This window comes from Myxocyprinus asiaticus, chromosome 15, assembly GCF_019703515.2.
Source record: "Myxocyprinus asiaticus isolate MX2 ecotype Aquarium Trade chromosome 15, UBuf_Myxa_2, whole genome shotgun sequence".
Classification (NCBI taxonomy): Eukaryota; Metazoa; Chordata; class Actinopteri; order Cypriniformes; family Catostomidae; genus Myxocyprinus; species Myxocyprinus asiaticus.
The window spans coordinates 46,409,285-46,435,863 of NC_059358.1; the positions used below are offsets into that span (position 1 = coordinate 46,409,285).

The 26,579-nt window shown below is 41.6% G+C and overlaps 1 protein-coding gene across 1 annotated transcript in view; it reads left to right on the forward strand.

Annotated features, from left to right (window-relative positions):
- The window catches only part of LOC127452521 (glutamate receptor ionotropic, kainate 2), a 415,871-nt gene extending 398,488 nt beyond the window's left edge, over window positions 1–17,383 (forward strand). The window contains exon 17 of the mRNA XM_051718020.1: window positions 14,450–17,383. Coding sequence (XP_051573980.1) covers window positions 14,450–14,614 — 165 coding nt within the window. The 3' untranslated portion in view covers window positions 14,615–17,383. The remainder of the gene's footprint in view (window positions 1–14,449) is intronic.
- The last annotated feature ends 9,196 nt before the right edge of the window (window positions 17,384–26,579 follow it).

Here is a 26,579-nt window from a genome sequence, read left to right on the forward strand (position 1 = left end):
CTTCCTTGGGCAGAGGCCCCTCGCCCAGTCACCATGCTTGTAGAAACTCCTCCACCGCAGGGTAGGACCTACCATAGGACTTCTCCACATGGCATACTTCCGACAAAGCTCGGCAAGACCATGTGACGTATTTCCACTTAAAATACACCCCCCCCCCCCCTTTGGGCGGTGTGTGGACTCCGCAGTGTCTTCCCCTTGGGAGTGACACCCCACCGACTAGACCTGGTGGCCCCAGTCGGTTAATTCCTTTTTTTGGGGGGAGAGGAAAAAAAAGGGGATAAGAGGCCACGACTGGGCTAGCCCGTCTCTATCTTTTGGGTAGTCGACTTGTCGACTAATTCTAAGTGCAGTTTTTGTGCCAGCACAAAACACAAGTGAGCATGGGTGGGAGTTTTTGTGCTATTGTGGGTGTACTGTATGTCAATGATGTGGCGCAAAGCGCAATTTACTATTTGAATGAGAAACAGGTCGTTGCGCAAATACGTTTGAAAACCACATCTTAACTCAGCGCAAAGTCTAAAATCAGTTCATGCATTTGCAGTTTGGAGATTCTACCAGCAGGTGGTAATAAAGTTCATGTCCAAACTCTGAAAATATAGTGAAACATCAAATTATGTACCTTACGATCAGAGTTGTAGCCATCTTCTATGAAACAAAAATTTCTGAGATTTGTGTTTAACTATCTTTAGGTCATGGTTTATTTTTCAATTATCATTATTATTATTATTATTATTACAATTGTTACAATTGTATTTATGATCTAATTGTATTTTTCCACCTGTTATCATAGACTGATTTTTAAGTCACTGCAAAAGAGGCAGGTAAAAGAAGCTGAAGAGGGTAAAATGTTTGGATTTGGGAAGGTCGTTATATATGATTTTTTTCACCACTTTGTTATTTTGATTATATTTTTGTTTTGTTTGAAGTGTAATTTGAATTTTGAAATATTATTGGTTTAATTTATTTGCGTTTCAATAAATTAATTACATTTTTTAATCAAAATCGACCGGTAGAAGTGAAGTGCATGCTGATACAGTCACTGTTAATACTAGCTATGATTTATGTGTCTGTAGATGAAAATGATTAATAATACCTACATTTATAGTTTAACGGCACATCCAAATTCTGATGAGAATCAAATTTTCCATGTGTATAAAAAGAGCGTGTCACTGTCATAGAAATATGCCTGATATTAAATAAAGACGCAGTTAATGCAAAAAATAACATAATTTGTAATTCTTCTAATTCATTGTATACAGTCCATTTACCCTACCAACTTCTTATGAATGTGCTGTCCTTGATTATATCACTGGTGCTTGAGGGAATGGACTATATAATAGGATGCAAATGGTGCAATAACTGGAGAAGAACCTCAGAATTAAACTGCACTTCACCCAGCCCATTTGCGTGTTGCTCATGCAATTTCCCCAAACCCGCTTGCACCTAGACTGAGCGGATGCTTGCATGAAAATACCAAAACTTCATGCCCATGCCCATTGACTTTGCGCTTATGACTTTAAGCATAGCGCTGCACTTAACACTTTTAAAATAGGAACTGAAATATCTTATGCAGTGTTGCTTCTAAGACAAGATAATGTTAATTTATCTTGTTTTAAGGATTTTAGATGCTTTTACAGGAAAACTATTATAAAAGATTCTCATAAAGAATAAGATTTTTGCAGTACATTTTATTTATCCTAATATCAAAGGTCTGATTAGAGAGAGAGAGCGAGAGAGAGAGAGAGAGAGAGAGAGAGAGTATGATCTAACTTGAATTTTCATGATAGAAAAAAAATCACACCTGGTAACAGGAGCATGTAAAAAGAGTAAAATGGTATTGTATAAATAAAGCTAAATGTTCACATCACAAATTACCACAGATTAACTATTTCTGCTTCAAACTTACTTTAAAACTCCACAAAGTGTGTCATATCCACCTTTTCACTCGTACCAGATTTACATTTTACTCCCCAACCCTGCGTATGAGCCAAGTCTTATGATCTTACAATTTTGTCATCTCTTACTAATTATAACGAGTTCTCATGAAACTATGTTGATTATACCCATGAGCTGTGATTTCAAACCATAGAAATGTTGTAGGGCATGTTAACCAGCTTTTGTTTTTTATGATTCTTTATCATTTTGATATAATGAACTTTGCTGGATTTTATTGATACCTATAACGCATTACCCATGAAATGCTATTCAGATTAACAAACTACTCCATTTAAATAATTTAAACATTTGTGAAAATTGCTTTTGAAGAACAAGAATGCTGATCCAGGAACACATCCTTTACTTGGCACAATCATGGTCACTGATAAATCCATGTTGTCTGTTACTATAATCACAGATATTGGCTGTAGACTTAAAAAGGCAACTGGACGGAATTGTTAAACCTGTAAATTCCCAGGCTGCCATCAATCAGGACATATACAGTATGTGCAAGTACACACTAAAGAGCGTTAAGATCAGGTATCACATTTATTGCAAGTGAAAATGATAGAGGGGCAATTTAAGTATTTTTGTACAAGACTTCAGCTGCTGTCCTTTCTTCAGTTTCCTCTTACACTGTGCTACAGAAAATAATATGGATATGCCTCTTCATTTTTGTGTAGGATGTGATGTTTAGCACATTCCCACATAAATTTGCATTTTATAATTACCTCTCTGTTATAAGATTAGGAAAGAGTCAGCAATCTGACCAACAATCTTACTGGCTTTAAAATAAATATACAGTAGAAATGTATAAATGGTTCTAATATAATATACTGTAGAAATAGTGTTTCACAGTTTCTTCAAGAATTCCCCCACCACCACCATCACCAAAAATAATAAATAAACAAACAAACATTTGTATTCAGTGCTTGTTAAAATCAATAACATTGCTAATAAAAGCTCATAGGTTAAACATTACAATTATGAATCATTTTAGCTAATATTCAGTATTGCATGTGATGTACAAAATAATTTCTTGAACTAACCATGATTTCCTTTATAAATGTTGATTAATTGCTCTGTGCATCTTTATTTAAGTAGTGTATGCAGAAACATAGTTCACACGTAAAGAGGCACATATAGATTATTGTTTAAATAAAAGGATTGAAATAAAATTTCTGTTTCTCTTTCCTCATTTTTGTAAATTTTACAGGAATATTTTTTCCTCCATCACATAACATTACTTTTCCTTTGTTTCTGTTCTGAACATTTAATCCATTTGATCACCAACAAAAAGCCAGTTGCACAGCTTTATGATAATTTTTGGATGCAGTATCATCAACACTAAGGACAGTATTCCCCAAGAGTGTATCCTGGTGTGCACTGATTGTTGGCCTCAGGCTAAAGCAAGAGAAAAACCCACATGTTACCATCACCTAACTAAATATAAGTGTCACATTTAGAAAGCTCAAATGTAAAGAAAAAAATAAAAAGATGGGAAATTGTCACAAGAGTGAATGGATTGCTGCATTTCGATGAACATTTAATAAATATATAAGAGCCAAACGATTATTAAAAGTGTTATGCAGCAAAGTGTAGCACTAAAAATGTTTATATTCTACCCTGTTTGTTTGGTGCTGGTTAAAAATGAAAGAAAAAAGAAATGTTGCTTTATAGGTTCAAATTCTAATATCTTTGAAAATCTCATAGATTATATGAACCAGTAAGGTTATTTTCTGTTGTATGCTGTCAGTTACCACAGAAAATAATTTTGACCTGTCAGTCTGTTTGTTAAAAACAAAATTATTTATATATATATATATATATATGTGTGTGTTTAGAGAACTGCACATAAACTGAAAGAGTATGGGGCAAGTCTATCAGAGGATTTAAAATGAAAACTATAATGCCTGAATTTTTGTTTAAAGCACTTTTATGAATTATATATTAAAAAAAAAAACGGTAACACTTTACAATAAGGTTCCATTTGTTCCATGAACTTACAAGAAACAATACTTTTACAACATTTATTAATCTTAGTTAATTATAAGTTTCAACATGTACACTTTTAAAATCAAAATTTGCATTTGTTAACATGAAATAACATTGAACAATTGTATTTTTATTAACTAACATTAACTTAGATTAATAAATGCTGTAATATTATATATATATATATATATATATATATATATATACTACATAGTTCCCTATCTGTCACTCACTCGATGTTGTGTCGATGTAGTGACACTAGGGGTCACTCTTGGGTGCCCGAGACACCTCTGGTCTTTGATAAAAGGCCAATGAAAATTGGCGAGTTGTATTTGCATACTACTCCCCGGACAAACGAGTATAAAAGGAGCTGGTATGCAACCACTCATTTAGATTTTCTCTTCGGAGCTGAACGGTCATGCTCACTGAGCTGAATTCTACTGTTCATTCACCTCTGCTGGATCTGACGGCACATTTCAGAGGCTTCTCCCTCCTCTGCACTGGTGCACTGCAGAGAACACCCCTGGGCAATTCGGCAGAAAACAAATAGAGTATATTTTCTGATAGAGCCTTTTCCTCTAAAAGAGTATATTTCTCTAAAAGAGCGGCACACACGGAACATCTTTTTAAAGACACGACTTTTTAAAGATGCCTTTCCGATTGTGTGCTATTCCTGGTTGTGGTCGTTATCTCTCAACTTCAGATGGTCATAATCACTGTCTTTCGTGTCTGGGCGCGACCCACACGGAGGCAGCATTTGTGGATGGTTCATGTTCTCATTGCGAGAACATGACCATGGCAACGTTGCGGTCGTGGCTTGCTTTCGTAAGGACCTCCCATTCCCCAGCACGCTCGTCTGCCCCAGTTGGGCTTCCGGATGAGTTCGCCGGCTCATCTCACGGCGAGTCTGGCTTCTTGTTCGGAGCCCGCGAAGATGATGAGCTCTTGAGCGCAGCATCAGAGAGCAGGCTTGTCCAGTCAGACGCAGAAGCCTCAGCTGGGCTCCCCCCCCTCGGGGACGATAGCCAAGTCACAGGCTGATGCCGAAATGAAGGACATGCTTTCCCGGGTGGCCGCGAGCGTCGGGTTAGAGTGGAACCCTCCGCTGTCCCCTGAACCCTCGCGGCTTGATGATTGATTCCTGGACTCAAAGCAGCCACGCCCCACTCCAGTGCCTTTCTTCCCGGAAGTGCACGAGGAGTTGACGAAATCGTGGGAGGCACCTTTTACTGTCCTGCCCCGATTCCACAGTTCCCCCGCTCTCACTACCCTCGATGGCGGGACGGCCAGGGGCTATACGGCGATTCCCCTGGTGGATAAGGCGCTCGCAGTGCACCTATGCCCGAAGAATGCCGCCACCTGGCGTGGACACCCTAAGTTCCCATCCAAGCCCTGTAGGCTCACGTCATCCCTGACGGCAAAAGCCTACAGCGCTACTGGACAAGCCGCCTCTGCCCTGCACGCCATGGCTCTCCTGCAGGTCCACCAAGCCAAGGCGTGCACGAGGGTAGTTCCGCCCCAGATTTGATGCAGGAACTGCACTCGGCAACCGACCTCGCTCTCCGAGCGATGAAGGTCACGGCGCGGTCTCTCGGGTGGACGATGGCCACTTTAGTTGTCCAGGAGCGCCACCTTTGGCTCAACCTGGTAGAGATGGGTGAGGCCGACAAGACACGATGCCCCATTTTCCAGGCTGGCCTAGTCGGCGACACCGTCGAGGACTTTTCCCAGCAGTTCTCGGTGGTGAAGCAGCAGATGGAGGCTATCTAGCACATCCTGCCCTGGCGCGGCTCAAGATCCCGCACCCCGTCTGCTCGTCACTAAGGTCGTCCCCCTGCGGTGACTGCACCGGCTCCACCGCAGCTTGCCCCTTCGGCCCGGCCACGGCATGGAGCCCACTGCAGGAAGCAGACGCCACCCATCTCACAGTCGGCACCTAAGAACCCACGGAGGTCGTCAAAGCGCCCCTGAGACGGGCGACCCAAGGACGAAGGAACCCACTCACCTGGAGCTGGTAAGAAGACCACTCCATCCCCCGGTGGAGGGCCAGGTGGAAAATCTCTTGTTGCCTTTTTGTTTGATTTCGCCGCATGCCCAAGTGGCTGCGGTACCCAACAGTTCAGCAAAAGGTCACAAGGAGCCAGGTAAATGCTTAGATGTCCCTAGACTCAGCACGGCCACGATGTGGTGTGGCACCTCGAGCTCTGCCCCGCCGCGAGGCCCCATCTGCCGGTACTTCCAACGACGTTGTCCCCTTGTTCCCCCTTGCGCGGAACTTGGATGTGTGGCTCGCGCTTTCCAATCCGTCGTGATGGCTGATCCGGACTGTCCGACTCGGCTACGCAATTCAGTTCGCCAGGCGCCTGCCCAGGTTCAGCGGTATTCACTTCACCTTGGTCAAGGACGAAAATGCTGCTACCTTGCGCACAGAGATCACTACCCTCCTACGGAAGGGAGCGATAGAACCTGTCCCTCCAGCCGAGATTAAGAAGGGGTTTTACAGCCCCTACTTCATCGTACCGAAAAAAGACGGTGGGTTGCGGCCAATCTTGGACCTGCGAGTACTGAACCGGGCCTTACACAGACTCCCGTTCAAGATGCTGATGCAAAAACGCATTCTGGCAAGCGTCCGACATCAAGATTGGTTCGCGGCGGTAGACCTGAAGGACGCTTCCACATCTCGATCCTTCTTCGACACAGACCCTTCCTGCGGTTTGCATTTGAGGGTCAGGCGTATCAGTACAAAGTCCTCCCTTTCGGCCTGTTCCTGTCTCCTCGTGTCTTCACGAAGGTTGCAGAGGCTGCCCTTGCCCAGAACAGGACTCTTAGTTAGCACGTGTACTGGGCCGGCAGCGAGTCTCTCTGAAAACTCGACTGCCACAGGTCTCGGAGGAAGTCAACCAGGGAACAAAACTTGTGAAAACTACTGGGAATTAATGGCGCACGTCTTCAGCTCAAAAGGAGGTGGAAGGTGCTATGTGCAAGCGATACACCTGGCCAGCTATCCCAGGCTTATCTGCTTGTATTGCGTGCCACTACCTGGGACGAAACCTGTTCCACCCTGAGGTTGTAGAACCTTGCAAAGGTGTTGCCCAGCCTGCTGCTCTGCAAATGTCTGTTAGAGAGGCACCCCTGGCCAGGGCCCAGGGAGCCCCTACACCCTTGGTAGAATGGGCTCGTAGCCCTACCGGGGGCGGCATGTCCTGGGCGTGATATGCCATAGTTATGGCGTCAATGAGCCAGTGGGCGATCCTCTGCTTGGAGACAACGCTTCCTTTCCGCTGTGCACCAAAGCAGACAAAGAGCTGCTCAGAGATCCTAAAGCTCTGCGTGCGATCCAAATAGATGTGTAAAGCACACACCGGACACAGCAATGACAGGGCTGGGTCTGCCTCCTCCTGAGGCAGCGCTTACAGGTTCACCACCTCATCCCTAAAAGGGGTCATGGGAATCTTGGGAACATAGCTCGGTCGGGGTCTCAGGATCACGTGAGAGTAACCCGGACCAAACTCCAGGCATGTTTCGCTGACAGAGAACGCTTGCAGGTCTCCTACCCTCTTGACGGAAATGAGCACAGTCAGGAGGGCAGTCTTCAAGGAGAGTGCCTTAAGCTCGGCTGACACGCAAGGGCTCAAAGGGGGCTCTCTGTAGACCCTGAAGAACTACAGAGAGGTCCCATGAGTGAACGAGGCGCGGTCTGGAGGGATTCAGCCTCCTGGTGCCTCTTAGGAACCTGATGATCAGGTCGTGCTTCCCTAAGGACTTGCCGTTGACTGCGTCGTGGTATGCTGCTATGGCGGCAACGTACACCTTCAAGGTGGAAGGGATCAGCCTCCCTTCCAACCTCTCCTGCAGGAAGGAAAGCACTGATCCGACTGTGCATCTCTGGTGGTCTTCCTGTCAGGAAGAACACCACTTAGCGAACAGATGCCACTTAAAGGCATACAGGCGCCTCGTAGAGGGGGCCCTAGCCTGAGTGATCGTGTCTACCACCACGGGTGGTAGACCGCTTAGGTCTTCTGCGTCCCGTCCAGGGGCCAGACTTGGAGATTCCAGAGGTCTGGTCGTGGGTGCCAGATGGTGCCCTGTCCCTGAGAAAGAAGGTCCTTCCTCAGGGGAATTCACCGGGGTGGGGGCTGTCGCAAGGAGCGTGAGGTCTGAGAACCACGTCTGGGTGGGCCAGTAAGGTGCTACCAGGACAACTTGCTCTTCGTCCTCCCTGACCTTGCACAGGGTCTGTGCAAGTAGGCTCACTGGTGGAAACACATATTTGCGCAGGCCAGGGGCCAGCTGTGTGCCAGCACGTCTATGCCGAGGGGAGCCTCAGTGAGGGTGTACCAGAGCGGGCAGTGGAGGATTATTGGGAGGCGAACAGGTCCACCTTTGCCCATCCGAATCGACTCCAAATCAGCTGGACCACCTGAGGGTGGAGTCTCCCACTCTCCCCTGAGGGTAACCTGCCATGACAGCGCGTCCGCTGTAGTGTTGAGGTTGCGCGGGATGTGAGTGGCTCGCAGCGACTCGAAGTGCTGCTGACTCCAGAGGAGGAGACGGCGGGTGAGTTGTGACATACAATGAGAGCGCAGACTGCCTTGGTGGTTAACATATGCTACCGTTGCCGTGTTGTCTGTCCGAACTAACACGTGCTTACCCTGGATCAATGGCCAAAACCTCCACAGGGCGAGCAGAATTGCTAACAACTCGAGGCAGTTGATGTGCTAATGCAGTCGCGGGCCCGTCCACAGGCCGGCAGCTGCATGCCAATTGCAAACAGCGCCCCAGCCCATTTTGGAGGCATCTGTCGTGACCATGACATGCCTGGAGACCAGTTCTAGAGGAACACTTGCCCGAAGCCCTAGTCGGCTGAGGTGCGAGAGCACCAAGTCTCTGTGTGCGCACAACATGTCTCGAGAGTGAGCTAGGATTAGTCAGTCATCGAGATAGTTGAGAATGCGAATGCCCACCTCCCTTAATGGGGGTAGGTGCTCCGCATGTGGCAGTTCCCTGTAAGGCTAACCCCATGCAATATATGTCTTCCGCTGATTCGTTTCCCTGTTGGCAAACTGCGTCTTCCTTGGGCAGAGCCCCTCTGCCCCAGTCTCCATGTTTGTAGTAACTCCTCCCCCATTGGGTAGGATCTACCTTGAAGACTCTCCACATGGTCGGAAAGACCATGTGATGTATTTTTCCACTTAAATATCCACCCCTCTCTTTGGGCGAGGTGCGGTCTCCCCCCTACTAGACCTGGTGGCCCAGTCGGATAATCCCCCTTCTTTTCTAGGGAGTGGAAAAAGAGAAAGGGAAAAGCGGCCACGACTGGGTTAAGCCTGTCTCTATCTTTTGGATAATCGACTTGTCCCCAAAGGGCCGTTCGACACTAATAACTATTTTGGGGGAGGTTACGTGTCGACCTGGTGTGCTGGCTATGAGGCACACAGTAGTCTGCCCAACCCACACTGCCAGTTCACGTAACACAGTTCAGCCAGTTGTGGCGTTTCTTATAGGGACCCCTAGTGTCACTACATCAACACAACGTCGAGTGAGTGACAGATAGGGAATGTCATGGTCACTTGTGTAACCTCCGTTCCCTGATGGAGGGAACAAGACGTTGTGTCCCTCCTGCCACAACACTGAACTACCCGCTGAAATGGCCGGACCTTATATCGGCTCTCTGGGGGAGTGGCATGCAAATACCACTCGCCAATTTTCATTGGCTTTTATTAAAGACCAGAGGTGTATTGGGCTCCCCAAGAGTGACCCCTAGTGTCACTACATCGACACAACGTCTCGTTCCCTCCATCAGGGAACGGAGGTTATACAAGTAACCATGAAGTTATCCGTTATAGGCGGATGGACATCTGACTATGCGGGACCAATAGTTTATGATACAAATTGAAAGACTGAATTATATTTTGCACAGACAAGGTAAGTAATTGTAATAATTGTAATACACCAGTCTTGCGCTAAGATGTATGTTTAAGTGTCATGACGATACATAATTTTGGAATTGGGATAATAATTGGTTTTAATGTTAAATGTTGTTGTTTTTTTTTTTTTTTTTTTTTTTTTTTTTGACAAACTGGGTATTGAAATTATTTTCTGTGGTAATTGACAGCATGCCACAGATGCTACTGATAGTGTTTAAGTTTTATTTAAACCAGAATTGTTAATTTTTTTTCTCCCCTTTTTCTCCCCAATTTGGAATGCCCAATTCCCAATGCACTCTAAGTCCTCGTGGTGGCATAGTGACTCACCTCAATCCGGGTGGAGGACAAATCTCAGTTGTTGTCATGTATTCCCTGTGTTTTTGCTTAGACTTTTATTTTGAAATTCTTGTTTAGTTCCCCGTTCCTGTTTCCTGTTCATTTTGTAGTCTTTTGTAGTTTCTTTTCATGATTGGTTTTCCCCTGATTGTTTTCCCCAGGTGTTTCTCGTTTCCTTGTTTGCCCATTTATATTTAAGCCCTTGTTTACCCTGGTTTCTTTGTCACAGAAAGACTGACCTCAAAATGGATCTAGCGGCTGTCCGTATTCTGCTCCTTCAGCAAGGGGACCGTCCACTTGAGGATCACGTCCGTGAGTTTTTAGAGCTAGCAAATGTAGAGCACTATCCAGACCGTTCTCTGGTAGTTTTCTTCCGGGCCGGTCTGAATAGTGCACTGAGGGAACTGATGCCTCTGGCTGATCCTCACTGGACGCTCTGCGAATATGTGGAGAAGGCTCTGGAACTTTGCGGTTCCCCATATACAGTGGATTATGGTGGGAACCTCGGGCCAAAACCTGCATCTTTGGCCCCTGTCTCCAGGCCTACCACGGCCCCTGCCTCCAAGTTGAATGATGCCACTGTTGTCTGTGCGTAGGGCCATGAAGACCCTACCTCACAAATTGTCAGCGCCCATGCCTGCCACAGCCAACGAGCCAATGCCCACGCTTGCCACGGCCAATGAGCGGGAAGCCTCTTCTGTCCCAGAGCCAGCGTTGCCAACTTGGGCCATCCGGAGGAGCAGGAGAAGAAGAAAGGCTTCTGTTCCCAAGTCTCTTCCCGTGTACATGACCACTGAGGTCATTCCCGAGTCTCTTCCCACGTTTGCGACCATAGAGGTAACTTCCCAGTCATCCAGGACTCTTTGTTTCGAGTCTTCCATGGCTCCGCCCCCAGAGACTATTCCTCTCGCGGCTCCGCCCCCAGAGACTATTCCTCCCGCGGCTCCGCCCCCAGAGACTATTCCTCCCGCGGCTCCGCCCCCAGAGACTATTCCTCCCGCGGCTCCACCCCCAGAGACTATTCCTCCCGCGGCTCCGCCCTGGCCGCCTCCTGATCTGCTCTGATCTCCCTGGTCTACTGGCCACCCGCCTGATCTGCAGCGTCTCCCTGGCTCTCCATCCCTCTGGCTTGGTTCCAAGCCTCCCTGACTTTGCCTTGATCCTCTGCTCCCCTTGCGCTCCCCTGAACTACCTGTTTTCCTCCACACCCTATGGAAAATTTGTTTTTTTGTTTTGTTTTTGGAGCGTCTGGAATCCGCTTCTTAATAGGGGGGCTCTGTCACATATTCCCTGTGTTTTTGCTTAGATTTATTTTGAAATTCTTTAGTTCCCCATTCCTGTTTCCTGTTAATTTTGTAGTCCTTTGTAGTTTCTTTTCATGATTAGTTTTCCCCTGATTGTTTTCCCCAGGTGTTCCTCATTTCCTTGTTTGCCCATTTGTATTTAAGCCCTTGTTTCCCCTGGTTTCTTTGTCAGTCTTTACATGTGTTGTCATATTCTGTGCTTGGTTTCCCATGTTTTGTTTTTTATATTCTGAGTTTCTTTGTTTATCTTTTTGTTAATAAAGCTGCGTTTTGATCCTCATTCCTCGCCTGCCACGTCACAGTTGCCTCTATGTCTGAGACCATCAATTCGTGCATCTTATCACGTGGCTTGTTGAGCGTGTTACCACGGAGACATAGTGTGTGTGGAGGCTTCACGCTATTCCTCGTGGCATCCACACACAACTCACCATGCGCCCCACCGAGAGCGAACCACATTATAGCGACCATGAGGTTACCCCATGTGACTCTACCCTCCCTAGCAACCGGGCCAATTTGGTTGCTTAGGAGACCTGGCTGGAGTCACTCAGCATGCCCTGGATTCGAACTCGTGACTCCAGGGGTTGTAGTCAGTGTCTTTACTCGCTGAGCTACGAGCCCATTTAACCCAGAATATTAATTTAATCCCATATGCATAGTTTAACTTTAAATCTAAATCATTTATTACTTTAGTTTGTGCTTGTAAATCATAAGCTAGTTTAAGTTTCTAAGTTTTCTGTTATTGGATATTGTGGAGGATGGCGCTATGAAGAAGGCTGGTCTTTGGTAAAAACACTCCGCCAACACCGATTGGAATGTCTAACGAGCATGTCTATCATCACGTCTCACAAATTTATCTCAACTTAAAACAATGTAAACACAGTCAATTGTTTTTACAAATATGACCTTTTCATATTTGTAAAAAGATCACAAATACATTTAGGTCAGTGTTCCCAACAGAAGTTAATTACTGATAGCACAACGTTTAAAGCCATTTAAAGAAAACTTGGTGCAAATGTGGTCTAAACAATACAGTCCCCATATGTATAATGCAAAGCATTTACTCTATAAATCACTGTACTCCATTTTTACTTTGTATGCATTCATATGTATTTCATACATTAGTGTTTCAGTGTTTCATTTTTTACTTAAGTTGCTAGTGACCATCTGAAATAGATTGTACTCAATTTGTTTACGAGATCATTTGTAAAGGCTTCACACGCAAAGACAAACAAATCTAAGACATGCAAATTTTATAGGATGTGATTGTCATTTAATGTGTATGTTAATTATTTACCAAGAGGAAAAACAGGAATGCAAATCGTATTGTTTGCTGCCCTAACTGCTATACAGTTGAAAATATCACCATTTGTTCCTTGTTTGGAGAGGGAGGTGTGTGTTTAATTGGCCATGCAACTATACAGGATTCAAAATGTGAAGAAAAATAATATGCATCAATAAATCATGCAGCCTGGCAGGAGGAAGCAGAGTGAAGAAATCTGCCCTGGAGAAATGGCTAGAGTTATGAAGCTCGCGCTCTGCATCCATATGGACACCAGCGTACTCATTATCTCCCTTCTCCACCTCCATCTTTCACCCATCACCCCACACCTCAAACCTACACTGACCAAACTCACCTACTATCCCAGAGATTGCAAACTCTCTCAGTATGGCTGCATTCACACAGCAGTAGAATATGGTTGACAGTCCTGTTTTAGAGAGCTACATTTCAGAATGCTAAAGTTACTGTTCACATGCAATTTAGACTCATGCTGTGTGCTGTATGAATGGAACGACACTCAACAACTTGTTGTTTGTTGTGTCATTAACATGCGCATTGTATGAAGTGCATGCTTCAAAGGCTTTCTTTGCTGTCAATCACTTAGATTATGGATGCCTACCTCTCTCAGTTTATGAAAAACGATGGTATTTTGTGGCCGGAGTAAGAGACAAATTTCAAAAGGAGAAGGAAAGAAAAATAGACGAAACCAGAGCGTTTTGCTGCATATCTGAGAAGAATAAAATAGTGGAAGATGCCTGAAATAGTTTAGAATAAAAATTGAATCCTTAAAGATGCAATACAACAGTGTTATCTGTCACAATGGTTATTGGCATTGCTCACTTTTTCAGCCATTTTGGTTCTGGAAGTGTTTTTCCCATTCATTTTCTCCATTGGGTTTTCAGAAAGTCTTTATAAAAGCATGCTAAGCCATTAACCAAACCAGCCAGCTCCGAGGGGAATCACATTACCAATTACCATTACCAGACAAAAAGGCACAGGTACAAGACTGTGTACTTCTTTCATGAGGGAATGAACTACAATCCCATGAAGCATTGCGAATAACGTAATCAAATTAAAAACAATGGACAATATAAAACGATTGATTTAAAGTTGTTGGTTATAGGTATAGAAGATATTTTAAATTTATTGCAAAATATGTGTAGAGAAAGCAACTCAACTGCATCATTCACAGTGTGTTATGGGAGTGGACGGTCGCTGCAGAGCTCTTTTGGCGCATTTTGTTGGAGGAGATTATCTGATTGGTGGATCTTTTCTCTTCAAGATCTACATTTTGAAACAATTAAGTTAAAATAACATTGACTGATGGCTTCAACAGAAGAAAATAACATAAATTAACCACCTCAAAACTCACAGTACTGTAGGTCTGTCTTTAAAGGTTTATAAGTTATTGTTAATAATGCATTCACCATTGGAGAAAATAAATGGGATTTTTACTTCTGAAACCCAACCATTGCACATTCTATTGAGAGTTTGTATTCAGTTACCTGTTTATACAAATAGTATTCTATCCTGTCTGCTGTTGTATGAACAATGTTGAGAGTCACATCCGTAAATACTGTTGTCAATCACAATCACTGACTGTGTGAACGGAGCCTATGTGTGTTTAAGTAGTGAAGGAACATCAAGACAGCTCTGTTTTTCTGTCTGTACAGAGGTCCTTCTGCAGTGCCATGGTTGACGAGCTGCGGGTTTCCCTCAAGTGCCAACGGCGACTCAAACACAAGCCACAACCACCCGTCATGGTCAAAACAGATGAAGTCATCAACATGCACACCTTCAACGACCGAAGATTGCCAGGCAAAGAGACCATGGCCTGAAAGGGACATCAGCTCTCCCTCTCTCTTCATCCTGGAGAAGAAATCTTCATAAGGAGAAATGTGGGCAGGGAGGAAGTCGTTTTCTATATGGGGATGGGAAGCTTGTCATTTCAAACAATTAGTTACTAAGAACAACAAAAGAAACTGAAACATATTTCCTGTGGAAATACCTTGAATCTGGGCAGAATTTTAGTTACCTCATCGCTCCACGATGCCACCAGGGCAAAGACTGACCCATGCCAGTGTTCAGGGTAACTCTTAGCTAGATACACACAGCTAGAGCAGTGAGATCAAAATTATGGAAGGTGGTTTGTCCGCTCATTCATATTAGTTTTGGTTTGATGACACACTGTTGTCTGTCTGGAGAGAACAGCTGAGTCCATTAGAAAGAACACAGAGACTCGCCCGGACAAATACAGGGACACAGAAAGGACAGATTTTTAATACATACTTGTGCTAAATTTATTTTAGGAGCAAAATTAAACAGAAATTGCAGAACTACTCAGAAACAATCAATCTGCAGTTTTTATTCAGCGACAGAGCAATATCACTGAAATAATTCAACATGTTTTTCATCCACACTCACAAGCAATGGAAGCAGGGTAGGATAACAGGCAATATATGACTTTAATTTGTTTACGTTTTAAAGTACTATCACTTTTAGTGTGTAAGGCCAGGGATTTTTATTTAATTCTTTTAAAGTAAAAATAAATATACTGAAAGAGTATGACAGTTGCTCTTTTCATTGCTGTAGTACAGGCCCCCACTGAATGCCACAGTGACTGATAGGTTGAATCTCATGAAAATATTTCAACCCAAATTAAAAGAAAGTAAAATAAATAAATAAATAAATAAAACTATTTTGAAAACAAAGCTTAGTTTTAGGACCTTTAATATTTCTCTTTGAGAATGCATTTATTTATTTATTTATTTATTTATTTTTATTCCCATTATTCTCAATTGTGATTCTTAATTATTTCGATTCTGGAATTTAAATACTATAATAAATAGATTTCAATTATTGTAATACAGTCGATTTTATTGTATCGTGGTAAAACTTTACTCAAATACAATGTTTTTGTTTATTTAAATCAGCATACATTAAAGGCATTACAATCAATAGTCCCATAATGTATACATACTTTACGATTTAAATAGGATATCTTTTTAAATTCCCTGTGTATATATATAGTTGAATTTTATTATGACTCGCCACACTTTTATTTTGTTTGCTGTGAACTGATGACAGTTCCGCCAATTCTGGTGTTTCAGTTTACTTTCTATATCAATTTATGCTTGTTCCATTGTTGTAATTGCATTTCAGTTTTGTATTATCATTTATATATTTATAATCTATAAATATTATAATTATTGTTTTATAATGTGAAATGATGATGTAAATAACATAAATTGACAGGCTATGATAGCATTAAACATAAGCAGTCACTTACTATCATAGCAATGACGTGTTTAATGCAGATAAACAGATGCACGAGAATCACCTCATATAACGTGCATATATCATCATTCACATTAAAATCTTGAATAATATATACTGTATGTGCAATTAAAACACTAAACGAAAGGAAACAAAACAGAATTAAAATGAAACACCTCAACTGCCGTCTGTTTGCGGCATACAAAATAAAAGCGTGGTATGTCATAATAAAAGTCAACCATACACATAGGGAATTTAGAACAATTAATGTGTTTAATTGTCATAATATCCTAATGTCGCAATGTAAAAAAAAAAAAAGCAATGGTCCTGAAATAGGTATAATTTTCTTTGAACAAAATATAATTTCTTATTTCTGTCTTTGGATTTCGGGATGAATTATGTCTGGGATCTGTTCTTAACAGGTTTTGTGAAAGTCATACGATAAGCTCTCCAAAATTTGGGTGAATTTACTCAAAAGAACTCGAGAAACAAGAAAACTATTGCAATGTATGTATTCAAACATTTATCCTTTTTTACAGTCATCACAACTATGAAAACACAGTTATTCAGTAATATTTTATGTCAAGTTTTTAATATCCACATTTCATTTGAATGTCACGTTTCATGTTTGTACTTTTGTGGATTTGATTTCAGAAACAGAATCCTAATGTAAACTTGTGCAAATGTAAGATTTCTATAAAACTAAGGTGTTTTGTACAATTAAAGAATAATCAACATTTTGTAATAATTTTTAGCCACACAAATCAATCATTGGCATCACTCTCTTGATATGGGGGTGTGCCACCCCATAGAGTCTCCACACCAGAATTTAAAATGATAATGCCCTCTGAGCCTGAACATATCCAGGACTGTGTCGCCTGGCCTCCATGAGGAAGAGTCTGTGCCAGGGTTCATGGTAGATACTGGGCACACTGAGGCCCACATGAAGGGGGAAGTGCCGAGCATGCCCGGTAGAGTCCTCTTTTTATCATGTAAAGGAATCATATTTAAAGAAAGATATTTTTACTTGAGATAAATAGAAATGATAAAACTGATACAAATGTGTGATATATACATATATATACAAAGAGATGAGGTGAAGAGAACTGCTTATATCACTTCTTATTTGATGCCCCAGTTTCTAATAGACCGCTAGTACTCAGTGCCGAGACGTTGTGAGTAAATGGTTTAAAATGGATAAGATGTATTTAAAGATTTTTCAGATACAAAACAATTTTGACCATATTGTGAAAACAAACTCAAGTGCACACAGTTTACTGTCTGAAGTTGATGCACAAGTTTAAAGTTAGTCATTAAAAAAAGTCAGCACACTTGCATGGTGTGGTCTCTTTTTATTTCCTCCTACACTTAAAACAGGGCAAATTTCACACAGTTAATAATGCTGCTACCCCCCACCCCACCCCCTATAAGAAAATATCAGTTTTCTCCTACAATCAGCTGCACTTTTAATTTCCATCACTGCCAATTAATATTTACAAGATTGCTCGTAGACAAAGAAGCTTGCAAAAAGTACTTTAATAGTTGCATTTAAAATGTAATTTAAGTATTGTAGAAATATCTGATCATAAAAGTAACCAATATGCCAAGTCGTCATATTCAAGTGTTCTGTAGGTATACAATAGTTTTGGTGGTAAACAACACAAAGTTCAAGTAATTTTTCAGTGAACATCTTGACTTATGGTGGGTGCAGTGCAATATCATCATAATCAGATTATATCATGTACGTATTCAGATGTTCTGATTGCAGAAATCAGTAATATCACTTGATAGATATATGTAGGGTGCCATTCCCTGACAGAAATCAGAAATTAACCATGTTTTTTCTTCAGTAACCACAGTAGTTTAACCATGGTATTTGTAGTAAAACCATAGTAACCAATACATTATTCTAACAAAACCATGGTTAATTTTGTAAAGGTTTAACAAATAGAAAACTGCATTACATTGAAAATAAATGTATACTTAACATAAAGTAATACAATTAGAAAATGTAACCGATTTAACCGAATCACAATTTAGTCATAAACAGCAACAATTAACTAAATATTTTGCTCTTAAAAAATAAGGCAAAGTCCCTTTAAGGCTGCACAGGGCTCAGGTAAATCAGTGAATAATTTATGTGACCTAATTCATTTACAGTACATGAACTGTTCAAAAGAACTGATTCATTTAAATAAGAATGGTTTAGGTAAGCATGTTTTATTACTACCTCAGCTACAAGTAAGTAGTGTCGCTACTTTTAGTTCACTACTTCCCAATACTGGTTGCGTGTAATTGAGCACTTTGAGAGAAGCTCATTAACTGTGTCTCATGTGCTCATGCGATAACCTTTAGTGCTAAATACCATAAGTTCTTGGTTTATGGACATCTTGATTTTCACTGAAAAATTACTTCAACTTTTTGGGTTGCTTCCCACCAAAACCTATAGTATACCTTCACATTAACTACTTTTATGATACTTTAGGGTACTTTTTTAGCTTTCAAGTGAGTCATTATCAACTGCCATTTATGGAAATGTCAGACCTGAATATTCAATAGAATTTCTCCTATTGTGTTCCTACTAATAAAGAAAGTCATACAACTTTGGGACCACATAGGGGTGAATAAATTATGACAGTTCTTTTTAATGTGACCTGCTCCTTTATTTCTTTTTTCAGTCATGGCAAATCTCGGAAAGATTTAGCATGCTAATGTGGTTATGACATATTAATAGGATTTTGGTCTTGGTGGAGTAGATCTGTTATGCTGCTGCTGCTGTTGCTGCTGCTGCAGACCAATTACTGAGACTTTGTTCTGTTAGAACATGCACAGACATACTGAGTTAAGCATGTGGACATACTGCTGCAGCTGCAACACAATTAGACAAAACACAAGGCATGCTGCTTCAAGCAAGTAGAACATGCTACTGCACAACTATTACATACATATAATCCCCATGTTGCAGATTTAGATAGTGATGCTGGGGAGGAGGAGGGTTTCAGAGGGGGGACAAAAACTCTTAAAAACTTTTTTTTTTTTTTTTTTAAAAATGGAACAATTTAAATGTTAGGCAAAGAGAGAATACACAAGTTGATTGGCTATCCAATTACATGTCAAAGGACCTATCATCTGGCACCATGCAAACTGATTGGTTTAGCATATCACATGTGAGCCAGCCGATTGGCCAACAGATAACAAATTCAAAGAACCTATCAGCTTGCGGCATGTAGAGTTTCATGCCTGAACTTTAGTAATTTGTCCTGTCCCTACCCCTAAAATTAAAGAAATGTTGGTTGATAGGAATTTTGGTTATGGAAAATGTCCTCCTTGTTTAAAAACCTGTTAACCTGTGCCCCTTGTTTTGAACACAAGCCAAAAATTCCTACTCAAAATTCAATGGCTGCAGTTTATCACTCTTTGTATTACAAACATAAATGCAGTCTCTTTTGAAAGAAGACACAGGAAAGTTTGTTGTCCAAAAGTCTGAATTAATAAAAGTCAAAAAGAAAAATTGTTAGAAAAGCCCAAATTTATTGAAAAGTGATTGACAAGATAGAAATTAATATGAAATAATATATGACACTGACCTTCTTGAGGCATATAATCACAATGGAGCTAAAACCACAAGTCTGATAATGTTATATATAAAATTTGAGGATGATAACTTTAAAATACTGAGTTATATGAAACATATCCAAGACCATGTCATGTGATCATGGCCACTTATAGCGTTAGCCATTAGCACTTGCACCTAAATGCAGAATGTGCAAAATTCACATTATCTAGTGCAAAGGTCTACAACAGGGGGTCGCAGGAGCCGCAGGGGGTCCGCAAATTACTGTTTGATCCACCACCGGCACTCGTAATAATCACTTGCATGCGAGCGAGAGACAGTACCACCACTCCCTATACGCATATTACACAGTCTGCGTAGGGCACCAACTCCCCTATGGGGGCACCAGGAACTTCACCGGCTGCCCTTACTCGTACGTTATTCATTATTCAAGGACCCGGTAGCAGTCGTGGAACACAGACGATTGCTCGCATTTTCTCCTCGCGCTCACACGTCCCTGGCGAGAGAGGGGTAGCCTATATATTTTAGTCCATCCACATTCTGAAGCCCCTCGAACCTGCATGCCAAATCTTCCTCTTGCAGTAATCCTTCCTCATATTTGTGCATCATGTTTTTTTTTTAGTTATGAACTACTGTAGATGTAATGCCGCACATTGTTAAAGTTTGACAAAATTAGCCCATCGCACATGCTCATTACGAGCTGCTCATAACGCAGCGCATATCAGGTTAAGCAGTGCTGCAGTAGAAGGTTGCATGAGTAAACGCGTCTCCTTTGCGTTTTTTTGTGGTGTGCGGATGTCAGCCTATACTTTCTTGTATTATTAGTTGCTTTTTGCTTTCAGAACAATAGCCTATAGTAACTTAATATATAGGTCTATGTATATGTAATATGTCTAAATATATAGTTACCGCTGAAATTACACCGTGTAACCTTGATACACGTTTTTTTTATTTTTTATTTTTTGGTTCCTGGGTACTGTGTTATTTCCTAATTGCTTATGACTCAAAAGTATAGAAAATGGCTATTATTCCCCACAAACTTTGCTTTTGTGGCCAGGACAGTGATATTTTGAAATGTACCTATTTTCCAGAACATTCCAGATTGATTCAGTGCTGAGTAAACTTGGAGTAACTTCTAGAACTTTCTAGAACTTTCCAGTAATATAAATAGTAGTATAAATACAGGGGCCTTAAGCCCACCAGTTCAGTTTAGTTCCAACTGCCTAAGTGGATAAATATCAAGACCTTGCTGGAAACCTTGAAGTATGATGAGTATGGCTGGGAGGTCATAGGAGACTTCAGAATGGTGGCATTCCTGATGGGGCTCCAAGGTGGTTTTACCAAGTTTCCCTGCTATCTTTGCCTTTGGGACAGCAGGGACACCGAGGTGTACTACCACAGGCGAGACTGGCCACAGCAGACCGAGTTCTCTGTGGGGAGGAACAATGTCAAGTGGGAGCCACTGGTGGACCCCCAGAAGGTGCTGATGCCACCACTGCACATCAAATTGGGCCTTATGAAACAATTTGTCAGAGCTCTAGATAAGGAGTTGGCAGCCTTCAAGTACCTTCAAGACTTCTTCCCTAAGCTGTCTGAGGCAAAGGTCAAAGCCGGTGTCTTCTTCGAACCACAGAAAAAGATCCTGGAGTGCAATGAATTCCCCAAGAATCTCACTAGTAAGGAGAAAGCGGCTTGGAACAGCTTTGTCGCAGTGGTTCGGGGCTTCCTGGGCAATCACAAGGATGAAAACTATGTGGAGCTGGTTGAGACTCTGATGAAGGACTATGGCACAATGGGCTGTAGGATGTCCCTCAGAGTCCATATCCTTGATGCTCATCTTGATAAATTCAAGGAGAACATGGGAGCATACTCGGAGGAGCAAGGAGAGCACTTCCACCAGGATATACTGGACTTTGAATGCCGCTACCAAGGACTGTATAACGAGAACATGATGGGAGACTACATTTGGGGGCTGATTCATGAAAGTGATTTGCAGTATAAATGTAAATCTGTTGTAGTCATTTTTGTATTACTTTAGTATAAATACATGTTCATTTGGATTCATATGTTGTTGTTTTTTTTTTTTTCTGACTTTATGTGAATGAAAAGTCACAAAAGCAAAGTTTGTGGGGAATAATAGCCATTTTCTATACTTTTGAGGCATAAGTAATTAGGAAATAACACTTACTACCCAGGAACAAAAATTGTGTTACATAGTGTTATCAAACTGCCGTAGGCTACACTGACAGTGACTTGTCAAATCAACATAATTAAAGGTGCATACATGCAAAGTTTTACTCCTACTGAAATTAACAGTAATTTTGAAACTTAGGTATAAAATCGATCACTTACATGAGATGAAGACTCCAGTTATAGGCCTATCAGTAACTTTATTAAAGTGTTTTTTATTCCGCATGAACAGATACTGTCTTTCTGTTTGTCTGTCTGTCTATTCTGTCTATTGTATTTATTTATTTATTTTTTGGAGGGGGTGTGGCACAGTAATTAAAAAGAAAAATTAAAAATAGCACTTCATGTCAAAAAGGTGGCAGACATTTGCTATATTTAAAGCTACACTATATAACTTTTGGCCCTCTAGCGGTTAAAAAATAAAACTGCATGCGTCTTGTGGAAGGACATTATTTTGGTTGTGCTCTGCTCCTCTGCGTGGATGAATGTGGTTCGAGGCACCGTGTACATATGAATACAGGACATCTTATGAGTGAATGGACAAATAAATAACGAAAGAAAGGAAAAGAAGGATATCCAAAAACATGTCATCTGAGCAGGTAAGTGCCATACCTTATGTTGTTGTTTTGACTTATTTGAAACATTGATGTTTTGAAATAAATTGTTACAATAGTTAGGCAACATTTGTTAACATTAGACATGACGATTGCTAGTCTGATAATGTTAAACGCTGTAAAGTATTTATAACCACAGGATATTCTGGCCAAATAGACCACTGCAGTAACTAATTTATAGATTGCAATTGTTACCAACCAGTGGTCAACATCATTTCAAGACTCACATGTCCTTGTCAAGCCTAGGACTAAATGATTTCTTTATATAAATTATTGCTGTTATAAAGAAAAATACACACGTGTGCTATAGCAAGTGAAAAGTTCTGCACCAATTACAGTATAATTATTGTATTTCACTACACACAGAGAGATGTCTGTGTCTGTGTGTGTGTGTGTGTGTGTGTGTGTGTGTGTGTGTGTGTGTGTGTGTGATTACACATCTATACATAAACCATATCAATAAAATATCTTACCTGTTGAGAAAAAACCATCTCTGGGTCGCTTTTAAATCCTTTCAGATCTCGAATTTGTCGCCACCTCTGAAAAGCCAAGCCGATGTTGATTTGAGTTTTATTACGGACTCTGTCACTTTCCCTTTTTGCTTGTAGACTCTGCTCTGTTCGGAGTTTCTTTGTTTTTACAACCGGTGATTCCCTGGAGGTTTGACATTTTGAATGATCCATGATACAGTTTTCTCGTTCATTGTGACAACAAACTTTCAGCTACTCCCACACGCACACTACAGAAACCGGATCTTATTTTCTCTGTATATGGAAATGGTGTCAACACACATGGGCGAATGACGTATGTATGCAATTTCCCGTGAAATCCGTCCCGACAGCTCTAAAATATTTATAATATAATATCATAATTATAGGTTTATCAAAGTGTATTTGGGTAAAGTAAATACATTGTTTGGAAGATGGATTTTTGTTGCGCTCTCTCATTAATAACATTTTATTGTTGTTTAACAAAAAAAAGTTACTTAGTGTAGCTTTAATTTAATGATTATTTTAATGGCTTTGCAATGTAAACATCATAAAATATGCACATACAATAATATGGCACCTTACACGTTTTTGTAGGCATAAAATGCAACACTCAATTTTCAGACAATATGCAACGTGGGTCCCTGATCTGTCTCTACATACCAAGGGGTCCTTGGCCTGAAAATGGTTGAAGACCCCTGATCTAGTGCATATTTCTTACTTCCAATCATAATTGAGTTTGTTATAGCAGTGTATTTTACTGATATCATATAAGGAGGCAGAAAGCAGGTTATTTATTTAATTTCCAACCTGCAGCTGATAGCAGATGTGCTGCTCTTCTGCACTGACATCTACAGAATTATATACAATATATCCAAGACTGAACTGAAATAATAGACACACCATATATTTTTGTATTCATCTATTTATTAACAACAAGTCTCAACATTAGTTTTATGCTTTATACTTAATTGAGCCTAATATGATATGGTATGGGGAAGTAATCTGTCATGTGAGCATGATGTTATAAATTTCTTCTTCTCTTGACAACATTTGGAAAGAGAAATTATTTTGGGTGCCTTCTAGCTTCCTGGAGGAATGCAAATCACCATATGAGACTATTACAGCGTGTCAGTGCATCACATTTCATAATTTAGTGGAAAATGGACATATAGAATAATTCTTCATTAAGTAAATATGAGAGTCCATCAATATTTCTGTAAATGTGCACACTTTTGAATTAAATGCCCTGTTGGATGTTGTTCACTGAAGATGCTTGGGACAAAACAGTGGGAGTTTACATCATTCCGTAGGTAAGTGCATCTTCATAACAGTTTAATTTTCATAACACTCGCTTTGATATTTTGGCATATTGACATAAATTAAGAAATTACTTTGGCAGTAACATTTCTATTGTAAAACAATGGTCTAACATTGATGCCTGATGCTTAGAACTTTTTAATGATAAATAGTTTGTCAATATTAATTATGTTCTTTACATTAAAACTATATGGTAACTTTGAACAAATATAAATAAAGAACACTTCAGAGTGTGGACGCTCCCGAACTCTAACTCTCACCATTGTGGCCTTGATTGTTACCTCAAATCTCTATTTCTACATAGGCTAACGGTTTAAAATACGTGTTGGTGTAACCCAGTGGTTCTCAATTTTTTCGGCTCATGCCCCCCTTTGAAACAAGAAAAACTTCCTCATTGGAGACAATTTTACTCTAGAATAGTTATTTTTTAATAAAAAACTGATAATTGCAAGGATTCATATCTATGAATGGAAATAAGCTACAGCAGTCTCTATAAAAGTTTTTTATTTTTTCAAATCCTCATCCAGTAATAATAAATGACCATGATTGTCGCATCCTAGCCAGCGTTGAAAAAAGTAACAAGTATCACATGACAGCGGCATCTACACACTGTTTCAGTAGCGGTCAGAAACTCTGGACCATAATTTGCACCTGATTAATGATACTGATAAACTTTAATAAAAACAGAACTTTCCGCCACAATTCACTCACCCTCATTGTTCAAAATCAGTATTACTTTTTTCATCCCTGAAACACAAGATTCAGGGAGGAGAGGATCGTGTTTGTGGCTGTCCAAGCTCCGAAAGCACACATAAAAGCGCCATTAAAGTCATCCATAACACTCAAGCCTTAGATTTCAATTTTTCTGAAGCTATATGATAGTGTTGTGTGAGGAACAAACCAAAATATAAGTGTTAATTCACCTCGTCACTCATTTGAAACTGTGAGTCTTAGTCTTGTTTCTTTTGTGGTTTCCTTTTGCTCTGGATTATGTTATCTTCAATAAAGAACATTCTGCAATTGGGTTCAAAAACCTTCACTCGCCAGACTATCTACATTGCAGAATGCAAGACCCTACCATGAACCCAGCAGAACAAATTGGCCAAATTTGCTAGGGATCCATGTCAGTAGTGGAAAACAGCTTGGAATTTTAAAGGTTTGCATCTCAGATTATTATGCCAGAAAAGGCACTTGGGAAATCTTTAAGGGAGTCAGTGCCACTGGATTGTGATTCCTTGCCACTGAGGGAGTTTATTACCAACATCTTGCAGGCAGACCAGCAGGGAGGTGGAGCAGCTCCCTCAGAGACACCCTGTTCTCTCTCACCAGAGGTGGCAGGCTCTAAGAGGAGGAGAAAAATTAAATAGCCCCCTTCTTCGGTGGTCCTGGTGGTCTTGACCTCAGTGGTCCCAGCTTCAGTGGTCCTGACCTCACTGCCCGAGTCCTCGGCTGTCCTGTGGCCTCCTGTGACCTTGAGCACAGAGCCCTCTGTGTCCCCAGCTACTTTGACCACTGAGCCCTCTACGTCCCCAGCTACCTTGACCTCTGCATCTCCAGCTGCCTTAGCCTCCATGTCTCCAGCTGCCTTGGTCACTGTGCCCTCTGCGCCCCCAGCTGCCTTGACCTCTGTGCCCCCAGCTGCCTTGACCTCTGAGTCTTCTGTGGCGCCGCCCTCTGAGCCCTCTGTGGCTCTGCCCCTAGAGTCTCCTGTGGCTCCTAAAATTCCTACTGCAGCTCAACCCACTCAGGCTCCACCCCCTGAGCCCTTACCTCCTGCAGCTCTCTCCTGAGCCTCCATCCTTGGCTGCTCTGCCTCTTGAGCCTCCTGCGGCTCCGCCCCCTGAGCCTCTGCCTCTTAGATCCCTGCCACCTGAAATTCCAATATGCCACTCTGCCTTGTCGGGCCCTGTTCCACAGCCCAGGCCTCCAGACCCCACTCCCTTCCTGGAGCCACCTCCCTGTCCTCCGGACCCCGCCCCCTTTCTGGAGCCGTCACCCAAACTGACGGACCTTGCTCCCTTCCTGGAGCCATGTCCCAGACCTCCGGACCCCGCTCCCTTCCTGAAGCCACTCCCCTGGTCACCGGCACTGCCCTGATCTCAGCAGGAGTTGTATCCATTTAGTAAAGTTACCTCTACTCTGCTCTGCTCTTCGCTGTTGTTCTGCAATTGCTCTTTTCCTGTCTTCAGTCAGATAGGTGTCAGCAAATGTGGTGTCTGCTCTGAAAATATCTTTCGACGTTGGATTTTTTGTTGTGACAGTTTATCAGCTCAGTTTACCTCTGTTTTAACTCTATCTCCGAACCCAAACCCCAACCCTAAACCTAACTGTCAGTGGAGTA